This window comes from Camelus bactrianus, chromosome 3, assembly GCF_048773025.1.
Source record: "Camelus bactrianus isolate YW-2024 breed Bactrian camel chromosome 3, ASM4877302v1, whole genome shotgun sequence".
In the NCBI taxonomy this organism is placed as follows: domain Eukaryota; kingdom Metazoa; phylum Chordata; class Mammalia; order Artiodactyla; family Camelidae; genus Camelus; species Camelus bactrianus.
This window is the reverse complement of record NC_133541.1, coordinates 93,405,215-93,420,935: the sequence shown is the minus strand read 5'-3', so window position 1 is coordinate 93,420,935 and position 15,721 is coordinate 93,405,215. Positions and strand designations below refer to the sequence as shown.

Sequence of the window (15,721 nt, the reverse complement as noted above, 5' to 3'; positions counted from 1 at the left end):
CCAGCTTGTTCTGGCTTTGCGGTCTCTGGCTGCAGGGGTCCTTGGGGGAGGCAGATGAGAGGGAACATGTAGTCATTCTATGGGTGTGCCTCATCTTTTGCATGTACCAAGCAGGCACTCTGTGGGGACACACTTGGCCCTGTCCAGGGCTGGCACCGCGGGTCCCTGGACATTCTGCCAGATTCGTACCCTTCCCCAGGTTGTTTAAGGCCAGACTACCTAGGAGGCCCTATTTCTGAAGCAGTAAGGCCACCACTAGGTGGCCCCACTCAAGCTGTACCTCCCACCCTCTCTCCCAAGCCTTGAGTCAAAGTGCTAGTCAGTTGGGATACACCCAGTCTTTTCTCAGTCCCTAAAGGGAGGAACCTGGAGGGGAGTATTGGTCCCAGGGTCCAGTGGACAGCTGTATGGTGACTGTGCTGAAGGGTACAGATGTGTGTCAACATGTACAATACACTGTGCAACATTGGTTGATCCCGGGAGCCCTGCTCTGGGGAATTTTGTGGATGGATAAGGTGCTCATAAGCCCTGGCCAGGTTTCGAACTGCTGTAGTGGTTGCCAGGCCTTGCAAGAGTAATCAGCAGTCAGGGTGGCCTCAGTGCCAGGCAGTAGGACTTGCCCCCTTCCCCTTCCACAGGGCAGGGCTCACAGGTGAGTAGGGGAAGGCAGGGGCAGAGCAAACTGAGGAGGCCTCCGTTTAGAAGGAAGGGCTGCACCCCACCAGCCCTACCATTCATCCAGTTACCTGTCCACCCTGCACAGGTATTTTTGCCAACCCTTCTGGAGATATGCCAGATCCTTCTCTTGGGATAGAGGTGGTAGGCAAACAATTCTAGGCAGCTTTGAGGAGCCATCGGCTGGGGAATCTCACTTAGGGACAGCATGGGGGTAGGGCCTCATTTGGCAATGCCTCTGGCCAAGCTGGGGTCAAAGGTGGAAGTCCATACCTGATCTGGAGCCTGAGGAGGGTCTCTAAGACTGGGACCAGGAAGGCAGCACTTCCTATCAGAAGCCTTTACCAGCTGGAAAGGGCTGGGCCTGGATAAGTTTGCTGTGTGAGTCTGTTCAACTGCCAGTTTTCCCCACTGGGCATGGTGGTGGTAATTAGGTTTGTTTATTTGTTTATTTAAATAGAGGTACTGGGGATTGAACCCAGGACCTTGTGCATTCTAGGCATACACTCTACCATTGAGCTACACCCTGCCCCCTGGACAGAGACCCTTTGATCTTCACAGTCTCTGAATCCTTAGCACTTAGAATAGGATAGAGCCATTACCAGATGTGGCTTTGTTTACACAATAGATTTGGGGAAAAAGGAATGTGACATGGCTGTTGAGTCACTAAGTGACTCAGAATGGGTGTTCTTAGTGAGGTCTGCTGGAGGCCACACTAGTGAGGGATGACCATTCATTCATTCATGTATTTTTCATGTATTTTTCTTCCCCATCCCCTGTCTAGGTCCTGGGTGCCAGGCCTTATGCTAGAGGTACAGTGATAAACAGGACAGAAGCAGCCCCATCCCCAGGAAGGCGCCATGGTGAAGGAAGTAGACATGATAGTCAGATGGCATACGTGGAATTCATCCATAAGGAGCAGTAGGGCCTATGCAGGGACCTGGGTCAGGCTGGGTCCAGAGAAGGCTTTCAGAGAATACAACATTTTGGAGTGTTCTGGCCAGAAGAATGACACAATCAAAGGCCAGGGACCTAAAAAATGCCAGGGATGCTGGAGCATCAAGTTTGAGGCTGCATATAAGAGAGGCCATCAGAGCTGGATAAAGGGTATTGGCAGCGTTGGTGTGATGTGTGTCTATCCTGGTGGCAGGAACACCTCGAGAAGTTCTATACGTGAAAACAACATGATCAGAATCACACTGTTAAAAGATCACTCTGCTTGTGGAATGGAATAAGGATAGAAGGAGCTGAGTGGAAGCTGTGGGCCACGATGGATTGTCCAAGTGAGAGGTGGAGGTGTCCTGATTTTGGGCTGTGGTTGCAGGAATGGAGAGCAGTAAATGGACTGAGAGATCTACAGGGATGTGGGGGGGACATGGTGGGGAAGAAAGTGGGAATGACCGGGAGAAGTTGATTCTGTTTCCTGAGATATGGGAAATGCTGGAGCAGCAGCAGTTTGGGTGGTGTGGGTTAGGATGTGGGGAGATAATGAGTTCATCCATCAAGTGGCCACAAAGAAAAGGCTACGGGGGTCTGGAGTGGGCCTTGGCTGGAGATTCGTAAGTAAGAGTCAAAGATTTATAAGGGGCCCAGTAACCCCTGAAGGGCATTAGGGTCAGGTGTACTGGGTTGAATGGTAGCCCCCAGAAAGATATGTCTAAGTCCTAATGCTTGGACATTGTGAATGCGACCTTATTTAGAAAAAAGAACTTGCAGATGTAATTAAGAATCATGAGGTGAGAGCATCCTGATTACTCAGGTGGGCCCTAAATCCAATGATAAGGATCCTTATATAGAAGAGGAACAGATGCAGACACCTAGGAATGAGTGGGGTCCAGGTCTCTGAGGCCCTGTAGAGGCCTTAGTCAGGCCTTGGCTACCAGTATATGGAGCAAGGCATTAAGGAGATACCCATTCCTTCATGTAGTCATGAACTATTTATTGAGTTCAGTTCTGGGGTAGCAGCTGAGGATATAATGACAGACAAAAACACACATAGCTTACACACTCCCGGAGCTCCCAGGCCAATTGTAGGCAGTGCGAGGGACAGATATTAATCGAACAATCATTCAGCTATATCAACTGCAGCAAGTGTTAACAAAGCATGTAGGGTATGAGAGGCTGTAATAGGAGGTTCTGACCTGGTCAAGCATGTGAGGAAAATCCCTCTGGGAGGATCTGAGGGATTTAATCAGGGAGGAGGGAAATTTTTCTAGACAGAAAGAACAGTATGTGCAAAGGCCTGTGAGTGGAGTGGGGAGGGAGAATGACCAGTTAGAGGGACTGAGGGAAGGTCAGCATGGCTAGAGAAGTGAGCAGGGGCCAAACCACACAAGGCCTTATAGACCACTTTCAGGATTTTTCCTAAGAACAATGCAGTTCACTAAGCTGAGAGTGACAGGTTCAGAACTGCATTCTGAGGAGGTCGCTGGCTGCAGTGTGGAGAAGGGGCGGGGAAAACAAGAATGGAGGGGAACAGCCAACCAGGAACTGTTGCAATCATTCAAACGAAAGAGTATGGAGAGAAATGGGTGGATTAGAGAGAGATTCAGATGGTAGAATTGAATGGATGTGGGAGATGGAAGGATAGTGTCGGGGGGCAGGGCACAGGGGGGTGCTGAGTGTGATTCCCAGGCTTCTGGTTAGGTAACTGGTGGGGGTGGTGCTCCCTCAGTGAAGTAGAGAATATGGGAGATAAGGTGGGAGGAAGGCGAGAGAGTTGGGCATGTTGTAATTGAGGTGCCTGTGGACAGTCAAGTGGAGCTGTAGACTCAGCAGCCAGTTATATGACTCCGGAGCTCACGAGAGAGGACAACAGTAGAGAGAGAAATTTGTGAGTCATCTGCATATAGGAAGAAATTATAGAAAGAGGAAAGGAAAGAGGAAAGGCCTGAACTCTGAGGAACCTCCAACCTTTACTGACTAATGGGGAGAGAGGGAGAGGAGGATGTACTGGAGGCAAAGATGCTTGGGCAGAGGTGGCCAGAGAAAATGGTGGCAACCAAGGGAAATGAGTGTTTCAGGGAGACAGTGGTCAAACGCTGCTGGGGTGTCAGATGGTGCTGGGGGGTTGGCAGATGAGGACAGAAGAGTGGCTGTTGAATTTAGAGACTTGGAGGTTATAGAGAGTTTGCTGAGTTCTGGTTTGGTGTTGTCAGGGAGCCAGAAGGCCCACCACAGGGGCCTGAGTAGTGGGAGAGAGGTGAGGACAAGGAGACTGCTCTTTGAGGGAATTTTGCTGTGGTTGAGAAGGAGAGAGACACTGCAGTAGTTGGTGGGGTCTAATGAGGGTTTGTTTCCATAGTAGAGGCCTGAACATATTTATAGGTCAAGGTATGGATCCATTTGAGAGGAGGAAGTTCAACATTCAAGACAGACAAGGGATGATCCACAGGGCAAGCTTCTGAGAAGAGGGAGAGGATGGGTGGACCTGGGCAGACAGAGGGAGGCTCCATGACATAACAGGATGTAGCAGATGCAGGAAGATTTCTGTTTGGTTTTAGTTGAACTCTGGTGGAGGTCACCTGGTGGCTGAGGAAGGCCAGGAGAGTGGCTCATTCTGTGTTTTATGTGTGTTGTGTATATTTCTGTGTGCCTGTGGCTTCCCTGGGTCTGGGCTGCCAGCCTGGACGGTGTGCCATAGGGAATATCCCTGCACTGGTCTGGGCGGAGGTTGGACACCTCCCACTCTGGGCTAGCTCTCTGATGAGATTCTCAGACCGGTTTCCCCTCATTCATGACCAGGAAGGTTCACAGAGCAGGCGTGGGAAACTGCTTGGCAGCCAGGGCCTTCTCTAGCCCAGGTTGAGGTTTGCAGCATCGTGCCTTCATTCCCTCCCACACTGGATTGGCTGAATGAGGTGACCACTGGTTTTGGCCCGGGTTGTATGGAAGGGCTTGGGCAAAACAAAGTTAGCCCCAGTGTGCCCCTCGCCCCCAGTCTTTGATGGAGTCCCTTCTAATCAACCCATTCACCCATACATACATCACCAGGAGTGCCTGACCCAGGTGCTGGGTTCAGTGGCAATCCCTTTGGGAGCTGGCCCTGGAAGTGGATCCCAGGTCCCTAGTCTTCTTCAAGGTCTTCTCCACTGTCCCCACCCCTGAGAATCCAGCTCCTGGGCCGGGTAACCCCACCCCCTGTAACCTGATGGTGGAGATGTTGGGGAGGGGGCAGTAGGAGCCCATATATACGGCAGGACCACCGAGGAAATGGGCTTGAGCTGGGGTCCGGGGGCCGCTCCTCGTACAGCACCGGCGCCAGGATCGGGTCGTGGGCCCGTGTCCAGCCGCCCTGGGAGGAGGGCGGGCGGAGTCCCACAGGTGGGAGCGCGAGAGGGGAGGCGGGCGAGGCGTACGTGCGGCGAGGGGCGGGCGGCATGAAGGGCGCGGGCGGTCGGCGCCCGCCTGGCCCGGGGCCCGCTCCCGGCTCCCGCGCGGCCCGGCGGCCTGGGCCTTCCCGGGGGGCGCTGGCGGTGGCGACCCCCGGCCGGGGCTGTCGGGGCGCAGAGCCAGGGGCCGGGCGGGCGGGGGACAGGAGGTAGGGACGTGGCAGCGGCTCAAGCGGGCGGAGCCGGGCCGCGGCGGGAGGCGGGGCCGCCGAGGGGGGAGGTGCCGAGGGGGGAGGTGCCGAGCGGGCCGGGTGCCGCCGCGGGAGGTTCTGGAAACGCCGGGAGCGGCGCGTGTCCCGGTGAGCGTCCTGCCCGCCCGGCCGCCGGGTCCGCCTCGGGGCTCGGGCGCGGGCCGGGGTCGCCGGGCCGAGCGTTGTGCCCGCGCGGGGCAGCGAGTTGGGCGCCGGGGGTCGCGCCGCCTGCCGCTCGCCACGCTGTCCCGGCCGCAAGCCCGCGCCCTCCGCCCAGTTTCTACAGGCGTGTGGGTTCCTGTCCCGCCGCTGCGTTCCCTCCCCGAGCTCACGGCGGTGAGGTCAGCGGCGCCCTTCCTGCCGGTCCCCTCGGCGGCCGCGAGGGGCCGGGCGGGGCGGGGAGCTTGGCCGCTCAGCATGTCAGGCTCCCGGGAAGGGGCGGCCTGGCCCAGGGCTGCCAGAGGTTGGAGGCGGAGGCGGGGGCATCGGGCAGGCCCTCAGGGGCCGCTTAGTTTTGGAGGGTCCGCCTTCCTTCCTCCAAAGGTCTGGGAGACTGTGGCCTTGGCCCCGCAGGGTCTAGCTTGGTGCCCGTTAAGTCTGGCTGTTGGATGAGAAAATTGTTCTGTTTTTTGTGGGGTTTTTCTCCCTCCAGACACCCTTTTCAAATCTGCGTGGATTTGCCTCAAGAGCCGCGGAGTCTTGTGGTATCTAGTTAACTGATTCAACCAACGGACCCTCTGTGTGTCAGAAACTGCAAGGAGTTGCTAGCCCAGTGGGGCAGGCGGACTGGAAGACCAGGAGAGTCCAGGCCCACGGCAGTGTGGTGAGTGCTGTGCTGGAACAGAGCACCAGACTATGGGTACTTGGTACGCGGCAGAATGCTTCAGGTCGAAGACTTCCTGGAGGAGGTGACCCATGAGCTAGAGTGGTCCCATGACGTCTAATTGAGACAGAGGAACAGCCTGTGTGAGTGGAAGCAGACCTGGGCACTCTAATGGAAGCAAGGTGATGGGGGAAGGGCTACTTTGGGGATAGCTGCCCATGGCCCTGTCCACAAGCTTCAGGTGAGAGGAGAGTGCCTCGTATTTTGCCCTGTATGTGGAGGGTGCTCAGTGAACCCTTGCAGCATAGGCATGGATCAGGGCATTTCCTACTTGAGGACAGAGGCCCCTAGCTTTTTTTTTTCCCCCCTAATCTGACATCTTTAAGATGGTGTAAAAGAATATTAGAGTCCCTCTCAAGGCTGAGACTAATGTCTTCTGCTGTGAAGTGACACCTAAGGCTAGTGCTGTTCTTTGGCCAGAGATCCTGACCCTGAGAGCAACGCTTGAAGGACATCACTTTGTAGCTTATGGCAGTCTCACATGTTCCCAGTTTTGCAGAGAATCACTGTCCACTTAAGCATGTATAGAATGATTTTCCAAGATGCTGCTGCTTCTCAGACTGTATCACATCTGGACAGCAGGTTCCATGATTTAGCTCTCTTTTAAACTAACCATGATTTCCTTTGGCTTGTGCTTAAACTGCCCTTGAAGTGTCCAGGGTGCACTCTCTAACTTTGGTTCTGGACCTCAAAGGCCAGCCTGTCTGTTCACTTCTCCCTACTCTTGAGATGTTTAGACTTTGAATCCTTTTCTTCTAGGGCCTCATTTGCAGAGAGCCAAGCCTGTCCACTGTGTGGCCTAGCCAAAGAAGCCACGTAGCAAGGATGGAGTGAGTTGGCTGGGGGCCTCATCCCAGAGATGCTGTCATACTGAGACACCCTAGTTCTCTGAGAGCTCAGCAGGCAGTCGTGGTGGCGACTAAGCATTGTCTGTGGCTTGTGATGGGCCCTTATGCCCTGTTGAACGCTCTGAAATGGCAAGTCTGGGAGAGTACTTACTTTGCCACTGGTTTAGCCTGGCCACAACTGATCTCTTTTCATTCCTTGAGTACCTTCTGGGTGCCTGGTTTCTGCTTAGAGTGTGCCTGAGGCTGGAATGAGAGAGGAGGGAGAGGAGGCAGCAGTGGTGGCACTATCCTTGCCCATGGGTCGTTCATAATCTCGCTGAGATTGCTGCTTCATCCTGGCAGCTGGTCACGTGACAGGGAGGACCTCATCGGAAAGAGAGACTGTGGGTGCAGCTCTGAGGAATGAGTAAGGTGAAGGAATCTGGGGTCTGCTCATTTCCTGAGAGAACCTTGCTTTTTAACTGCCCTCCCACAGCCTTGGAAGAGTCTGAGGCTGGGTGCAAGACCTTGGCCAATGTGTGGCCACGCTGGCTGATAGTGTGCATTGGGCTGGTGGGTGTGTCCCTGGCTCCTGGAATCTGTCAAGAGTTTAATTTTATGCAGATGGGGGTTGTCAGGAAAGGCTGTGATGCAGGCATGTGCAAGCCCAGACAGGGTGTTGGAGTGAGAGTTAAACTTTGAAAAAGTTGCTCAAATCTAGCAATTTTGACTTTTGAAGTGCACCAGAGTGAGACATAAGCGTGTCCTTGAGTAGGGAGGGCTGGTAGCTCCTGTGGTCTCTGGGGTTTGAGCTGGGGATGTGGAATGAGCAATATAGTTTTTATTCTCAGAAGGAGCAGAGGGGAATGGAAAGTCTGGATTACTCTTTTTGGAGGCTTAGAAGAGAGTGTTTGTTTAAGAGGTGTCATTGCAGAGCAGAGGAGTAAATGTTTGGGTAGTGAGCTCTCCAGCTTAAATAAGATGTGAGCCTGGTCACAGATCTGCTCTAGACCTTATAGGAAATGCTTGCTAGACTGTAGCCTGCTCTGTACCTGGCACTCCTGAGGGCCCAGGGTGTGGCTGAAATCCTGAGGCCCGGTAGTTGTAGGAGCTTGGAGTGAGCAGGTCAGAGGCATAGAAATACCTGAGATTCTAGAGTATTGTTCCAGCTACCTGTTTTTTCCAGAAAGCTTTCTTTCCTTGGTGAGCATTAGAGGCAGTGATTGACTAGTTCCAGGGTTATTCCCTGATAGTCAGTGTGCTGCATTACTCTTTCCTGAATTAATGTTTCATCTCTTTTAGCACTCCTGGGACATGGAGATTCCCCAATTTCTGCCTTGTTGTCATCTTCACTGTCCTCTAGGCTGGACCTTCCTTCTCTCTAGGGATCACCTGGGCAGCTGGCTGCTTCAGGTCTATTGCTGTTCCTCTAGTACCACTGGTGCTTTGACTGGTATAAATTATGCCTGGTGCTGGGTTGCCCACTGATACCATCATCTCATTTAGTCCTCAAAATAGCCCTATGAGATGTAGGTCCTAATATTATCACCATTACATAGATGGGAAAACTGAGGCTCAAAGAGTCCCTGTAAATTGTCTAAGGTCCCAAAGCCAGGAAGTGATTGTGAGGCTGAGTTTTAACTCTGGGGCTGTCTGGCCTCAGGGTGGGTGTGCCTGCCTGCTGGACTGTACTGCCTTGCCCTGAGCTGGGCACATGTTTATTGTGAGTCCTGTGATGTCTGGGGCAGAAGTGACTGCTTACTTGAACTCGAGGCACCATGTTCCTGTCTATGTTGCTGTCTGCCTTCTGGTCAGATCCAGACAGGGATATTGGAGGCTACTTTGTGAACCACAGTAAAGTCCTTGACCTGGGCAGGCCTGCTCTGCCAGGGCCAAGTGTGGCTCCTCCTCTTGGGAGATCCGTATGCTATTAGACAACAAATATTACTAAGTAGTATGTCAGGTATGCAGGAAGCCCTCTCTTAGCCTCAATTATCTATCTATAGATCTATGTCTGTAATGGAGATGTTTATCTAGTTTACAAGATTTTGGTTAGGATTGGGTCATAGAAATGAAAGATTTTTGGAAACATGAATAGTGGTTATCTTAGCCTAGTTCCCAGAGAATAGAGCCCAAGGCAGAGCTTAAGTCCTTAATGCTTTGTTGGAAGGTACAGTTGCAGGGCAGCAAGGGTAAGGGAAAAGAAAAGTGAGGTAGAGGAAGGTGAGGTAGAGATAGAGAAGGAGAGGGCAGCAAATACAAGGTGGTGCTTTAGCGAGCTGGCCAGTCTGCACAGAGGTGCACTAGGTGTTTAGCCATGCAGCACATCTCTGGGCAAGCTCTACAGAAGCTCCATGCTGAACAACCGTTTCTCAGTGGAGGCCTGGAGAGGGGATTTATCTGCTGACGTCCTCTTGTCTCTGTTCTTCATTGGTCAGAGTTGCCTCATGAGGAGTTAAATCCCCCATGCCCACTCCTCAGTTACACTCCCAGGTTCTCCAGCAGCCCCTGAAGAGGCCAGCATGGCACTTGGTTGAAGTCTGGAAGTAGTGGGAGGAGCCAGAGATTTGGGGCCTGCATAGTCTCCTCTCCTGGGTCTGAAACATAGCAAGTGGACATAGGTGAGGCCAGGAGGGTACAAGGTGGTACATCAGATGCATCCAGTATAGTGGTGTGTGGATTTTATCCTTTCTATAGTTCCTTATTAGTTAGTCTTGCCTAGACTGCCAAGTCTTTGCCAAGGCTATGATTGAAAACCCAGCTTGGCTTTTGCATGTTGAATTTTACAGCCTTTTCTGCTACTTCATTGCCTAGTTACTGAAGCAGGAGACTTCGTGGTTTTGATGGTACCCAAGTGGGAAGTACAAGTCAACATTTTTAGGTACCAGATAGAGAAGATACAATCAGCCCTCTGTATGCATGAATGTGAAATCTTTGAACACAGAAGACTGACTGTACTATGCCTTTTTATATAAGACACTGAGCATCCGTGGATGTTGCTGTCTGCAGTGCCTTTTGGAACCAATACCCTGCAGGTACTTGAGGGACAACTGTAAAAGGATAGGCATTAACATCTAGGCTTTGTCAGGTTCTCAGTGAATGAGAATTTTTTCATGTGAGATAGTAGTTCAGGATATGAAACCTGGAGTCGTGAGATGGGCTGGAGAAGGCAGTAGGGCCAGGTCACACAAAGGCAAAAAGGCCCTGAGGACTGAGGAGTTTGCACTTTACCCAGAGGGCAGTGGAGAGCCTTTGAAGGAGTCTTAGGGGGAGAGACCAAGTGGGCTGCAGTAAGCCGCACTGGCTATTGTGTAGAAAGGAGTTTGGAGAGAGGTCACATGAAATGAGAGACCAGTGCAGGCAGAGGCTAGTATGACTACAGGAGAATATTAGAGGTGGCTCAGAGCAGAGCTGGGTGATGACTAGGTGTGACATCAGGAAAGGTGAGTACCAGAGACAGAAGCTTGTGGGCTTAAATGAACATCCATGTGCTTAGGTGGTATGGCCTTCCTGACCCTCTGTACAACGCTTATTGGATTGAGCACGCAGGTCCTCTTGGCTCTGCCATCCAGAGTTGGCCATACCACTGGGAGGCAGGGCCGCTGGGGGGAGCCCTGTTCAGGCAGATTTTACCCCTTAACAGAAGGCAAGCAGCCTCTTGTTCAGAGCCAGGCAAGACCTGTTTGTTCTCAGCAAACCCATGTTCTGTCTCTAGGCTGTTAAATACATTGTTAAAACTTGAGCTGTTGCATTTGGGTTGCAGCTGGGAGCTTGGCAGAAGTTCCTGCTAGATGAGGTAAGGGGAGAAGCTAAGGACACTCCTGGTTTGCAGCTGGAAACATCTTTTTGGCCATTTGGCCAGGTTGTAAACGTCCTTTCCAAAGAGCAGGCTCACTGGGGCCTCCGATTGTATGTCTTGGAATTCCCTTGTGCTTAGAAACAGTGCTGGTTGCCTAGTGGGAGAATCACTGGCCTTGGGGTGTTGGCAGGCTTTGGAGGACCTCCTGGTGGGGATCCAAACTCAGGCTGCCACAGTGCTTTGGAGTCCAGTTGAGAGAGCCTGCTCTGTTTTCTTTTCATTTTAAGTATATTCTAAAATATATTTTAAATTTTCCAGAGAACTCCTTGTGGCAAGATTAGAGACTATAAGTAAACATAAGTAGAAAAATAAAATTACTTCACTAAGATACTAGTAGATTTATGACTCTGTGTACATGTATGCAAATATGTAAGTTTGCATGTATTTAAAATTTTTTTCCTGTAAAATTGAAATCATAGAGTACATGTTATTTCGGAGCCTGCTTTTCTCACTCAAAGTAAGCTTTGATCTTCTCTCCCTGTTAATATGCATACAGTATCCATTCTTAACATAATCCATGGTATGGAAGTATTGTAACATCTTTTGTTGTAGTTTCCTGGCATGAGCAAGTCTGTGGTGAAGTATTATTTATTGGGGGTCTGATATGGGCCAGACTTTTTTCTAAACTTGGAATACAGCGCAGACGAAACTCAATATTGGTTTTTCTGCTCAGGCTTGGTGCCGTTTTATTTTCATAAAAGTAGGTTTGACATTGCCCATTTCCAGGCCTATTCGACATGGGTTTCTGAGGGTTCCTGGGAGGGCTTTTGGCAGCACTGAACACTGGTAGGGGCACTAGGCAGACACATACACTTCTACCTACTCTGTCCTAAGCAAGCTCTGGGTATAGATAGGAGATGGGATGGACAGCATGTAGGTAGTTGGCTTTTCCCACACTGTGGGACACAGCCCTTGTTGGAGGCTGCCTCCTCCCAACCTGACCCTGATTAGATGCCCTTTTGTATACCTCATACAAATTAGTGTTCAGGGGCCCAGGATCAGGAGAAATGGGGTGGGGCTCCAGCGCATACCTGCTTGGGGTGGCAGTGTGATGGTGGTGGGCTGGGGGCTGCACAAGGGTGTCTGGCTCTCTGGGCTTGCAGGTTGTCCCCTTCCTCCATCAGAGCAGGACTTCACAGACTCTTGGTAAGCCATTTCCCAGAACCCCATCTGTGATTCTTTGGGGCTCTGCCTCCAGGCTGGGATTCATGGATAGGCTCAGTCTAAGCCAGATAGCACATTCCAGAGAAGTGACAGCTGGTATTCATGTAATGAAGGAACCTGGCTGCTTTATCGTGAGTAAGGCATGAATCATGAACTGTGTCACCAGGGTGATTGGAAAGGAGCAGAGAGGCTTCTCCTTCCCTTGAATTTATTACCTGATCCCTGAAAAGACATGCCACTGCAACTGGTGGCACAACAGGGGAGAAACCCTGGGACCCCCTACTTCCAGCCGTGGTTGGTCTGGTCTCCTGCTTGGGCTCTGCTCTCCCACCACCCCAGCCTGTCTGGCAGTTGGCTGTTTCCTCACTGTTCACAGATACAGCCTCCTGGTTCTGGGTTTTTTCTCTTCCTTCCCTTTATACATACAGAAGTGCACTCTTGAGCTGATGAAGCTTCTTGAAGTACAAGGAGCAGACACTGCCCCTTGTGAAAGCGGCTTGTGTAAGCAAGAACAGAGGCTTTCTGGAATCCCGGGGTGGAGATGCAGTATGCTGAGGCCTGGGGGCAGACCTGTGGCTGGAATAAGGGGGACCTGGGCTCCACCTTGGGGCCAGGCTGGGCCTGCTCACCTTCTTTCAGTGACTTGCTTTCCTCTGCTGCCTTAACTGTATAATGATTCTCTTAGCCCATACCCCCTCCCCTGCAGCAGGTTCTGGACTGGAGGATCTTGTCCTGTGTATCTCTGTGCCTCTAACACCTAGGGCATTGATGGGCATGATGCCAGCTCTGCAGACATTTGGCAGGGGATAACAAATGGGGACGCTCACTTGTTCTCTCTTCTCCCTTATATAGAAACCCATTTGGGGGTGGGGTTGTGGTTGGCTTCTCTGAGCCTAACCTGGAACCACAGTGGATTGGCATTTCTTCTGAAAGGGTGAGGTGAGGAATAGTGGATGTGACTGCATCTCATCAATTATGGCAGTCAAAAAGCTGATGAACTGGCAGCTAAGACTTCGAATTGTCTCAGATAAGACTTATGTTTTAGAGGAAAGCATTTGTATTTCCTTTATTTCCCTTGTTTTCTTTTAGTAAATTTCCAGTGGGGCTTGGCTGAAGTAGAGCAGGAAGAGGAGGGACTGACAGAACTGTCTCAAGTGGGTGCTCTTCCTCCAGCAGGCTCGGGGCTGGGAGGTGACGTCCTGAGCTTCCATTGTGTACTTGGGTCCACTGCCAATGGGGCTTGTCCCACGTTGTGCCTGCTGCCTTCAGACCTGGGTCTGGCTATTTCTAGGTTGACGAGAAGATAACAGCTGGCCTCTGACTCATGTCAGAAGCTCAGCATAAGATGTTGGCCCTGTGTAGCTAATTCATTTTTGTATTCTGAGTGCCTAGCTCAGTGCCTGGCATATGTGGGTCTTTAGTAAATATTTGTGAGTTGTGTCTCTCCACGAGGACAGTGTCTGCCGAGGAGCCTCACTACAGGAAGAGCAGTGTCTGCCCAGAGTGCCTGCTCCCCAGCTGCTCTGGCTGCAGCCGGGTGCAGACTGGCAGGGAGCAGTTTTATTTCTCTTCTGGCCCGCCATCTGCTGTACACTTTTCTTGGGGTGTGTACATCCCTGGAACGTATTGTATCAAGTTCTCTTTCTGTCATTGTCTCTCCTATACTTTTCAGTCTTGTGGGTAAGGACGTGTGTTACATCTGGGTCCCCAGAACCTGCCCTGTCCTGGCACATGTGCTCGTAGGAAAAACAGAAGCAGACAAGCAGTCTGTGAAACAAGGTGGAATGGGCCAGAATCTTAAGACTGACAGACTATTAGAACCAGAGTTGACTGTCCCCCTCAATTCAGCCTTCCCATGTTGCTGGTGGTTACCAGAAGTTGAGAGGGCAGAGTCTCTCCTCCAAAGGGCATTTGGCCTCCCAAAGTAGGGGCCAGAATTAAGCACACATCACTGTACACCCTGGCTGGCATCTTTCCACTGGTGATCCTGAATATTTTTCTTAGCTTCTGTGTGCTCGGTAAGGATTTTGGCATGTTTGAATGTGTGTGTGTATGTGCATATGTCAACGTGTGTCCTCACCTAAGTCGCTTTTTACCTAAGTTACTTTTTATCATTGTTGATCTGATGATTACTATCACTGAATGCCTTGCAGACACTGCCTTCTGTGACCATGAAATTCTGGATGTCCACGTTGCTGGTGGCATGGTTTGGTGTCCTGGGCTGCGTGCGGGCTGAATTCTTCACTTCTATTGGTACGTGCCAACAGGACTGTTGTCTACCTGAGCAATCCTTGGCTCAAGTGCCGAGGGATGTCACTGCCTGAGGGCTGTTCTCATTCAGTGTGGGATGGCTTCACCCACTGGTTTTGACCAGATCTGGAGAGAGTGAGGCTTGCAGAGCTGTTCTTCCGTACTCTTTTTTTTAAACAATCTTTTAATTTTTTCTGTCATTTATTTTATTTATTCTATTTTGGGGAGGAGGTAATTTGTTTGTTTGTTTGTTTGTTTGTTTATTTATATATTTATTTATTGAGGAGGTACTGGAGATTGAACCCAGGACCTCATGTATGCTAAGCATGTGCTCTACCACTTGAGCTATATCCTCCCCTGTTCTTCCCCACTCTTGAGCCCTGATGATCTGGATGTTTTTCCTGTGAGCCAGCTGTCTCAACTGGACCTCCTTTCTGGCAAGTGCAGGCTGCACATTGCCACCTTTCTCCTGGACCAGAGAGTGGTTTGAACAGAAAAGCCCCCAGGATGTCCATGTCCCAGTGACATGACCCAGCTGGGTGACAGTGGGAGAATGCGGTTTGAGGTTCCTTTCTTAAGTAGTCCCCAGTGCACTTAACATCCTCTTAGAGGCTCTGCCTTTCTCTTCCTGAATCTGGGGGCCAGGACCATAAGAATGCCTCAGACCCCTTTAACTTCAGGTCCCTGTGATCCCAAGAGAGCTGACATGCCTGTGGCCCAGGGGACTTGCCTCTGCTGGTGTTCTGTGCCTCAAGGATGAGAGCTGGATGTCCCTCATCGATTTCTTACTGGCCCTTTTTTCTTTCTGTTGCAGGGCACATGACGGACCTGATTTATGCAGAGAAGGACCTGGTGCAGTCCCTGAAGGAGTACATCCTAGTGGAGGAAGCCAAGCTCTCCAAGATTAAGAGGTGTCTGATGTCCTAAGTCCCCATACCCACCCTGAGCCAGCCCTCCTGCCCCACTAGGGAACCCATTCAGGGTGCCCATAAGAAGAAGCCCTTGAGAGGGCAGTGTGGGGCAGGCCTGGAGGTTGCTTCATGCCAGTCCTCCAGAGTGGCTAAGTATGTGGGCTAAGGACTCACTGCTTTTTCCTTGCTATTTAAAAGCCTTTTTGCATGTTACTAGGTTTCCCAGTTCTTATCTAGATTAAGGAGCTGGAAGTATCAGTGGGGAGTTACTGTATTCATTTTTTATTGCCTCTTGATGAAAAAGGTCCTGAATCTTACCAGGGAAATTACCACAGGTGAAGATTCATGTGAGTGGGTGTGTTAGTCCTCCTTTGTCTCTGGTTCCATAGCTGGGCCAACAAAATGGAAGCCCTGACCAGCAAGTCAGCTGCTGACCCTGAGGGCTACCTGGCCCACCCTGTGAATGCCTATAAACTGGTGAAGCGGCTGAACACAGACTGGCCTGCGCTGGAGGACCTTGTCCTGCAAGACTCGGCTGCAGGTGAGGGAGAGTGAGCAGGTGCTTGGGTG

At 51.3% G+C, this 15,721-nt stretch overlaps 1 protein-coding gene and 1 non-coding gene across 6 annotated transcripts in view; one reads left to right on the top strand and one right to left on the bottom strand.

Annotated features, from left to right (window-relative positions):
- Positions 1–1,132: 1,132 nt before the first annotated feature.
- Positions 1,133–1,208, bottom strand: TRNAS-AGA (transfer RNA serine (anticodon AGA)). The gene has a single exon. It is a non-coding gene; the product is annotated as a tRNA-Ser (tRNA).
- Positions 1,209–5,272: 4,064 nt separating this feature from the next.
- Positions 5,273–15,721, top strand: part of P4HA2 (prolyl 4-hydroxylase subunit alpha 2) — a 32,251-nt gene continuing 21,802 nt past the window's right edge. For 3 of the 5 annotated variants that reach the window (XR_012505624.1, XM_074360629.1, XM_074360631.1), the window contains exons 1-5: positions 5,273–5,365; positions 5,910–6,080; positions 14,144–14,243; positions 15,055–15,151; positions 15,541–15,692. Coding sequence is in view for 4 of the 5 variants with exons in the window: in XM_074360629.1 (XP_074216730.1) it covers positions 14,162–14,243; positions 15,055–15,151; positions 15,541–15,692 (331 nt within the window). In the remaining variant the exon portion in view is untranslated. The other 2 variants (XM_074360630.1, XM_074360632.1) reach the window with 2 other exon arrangements.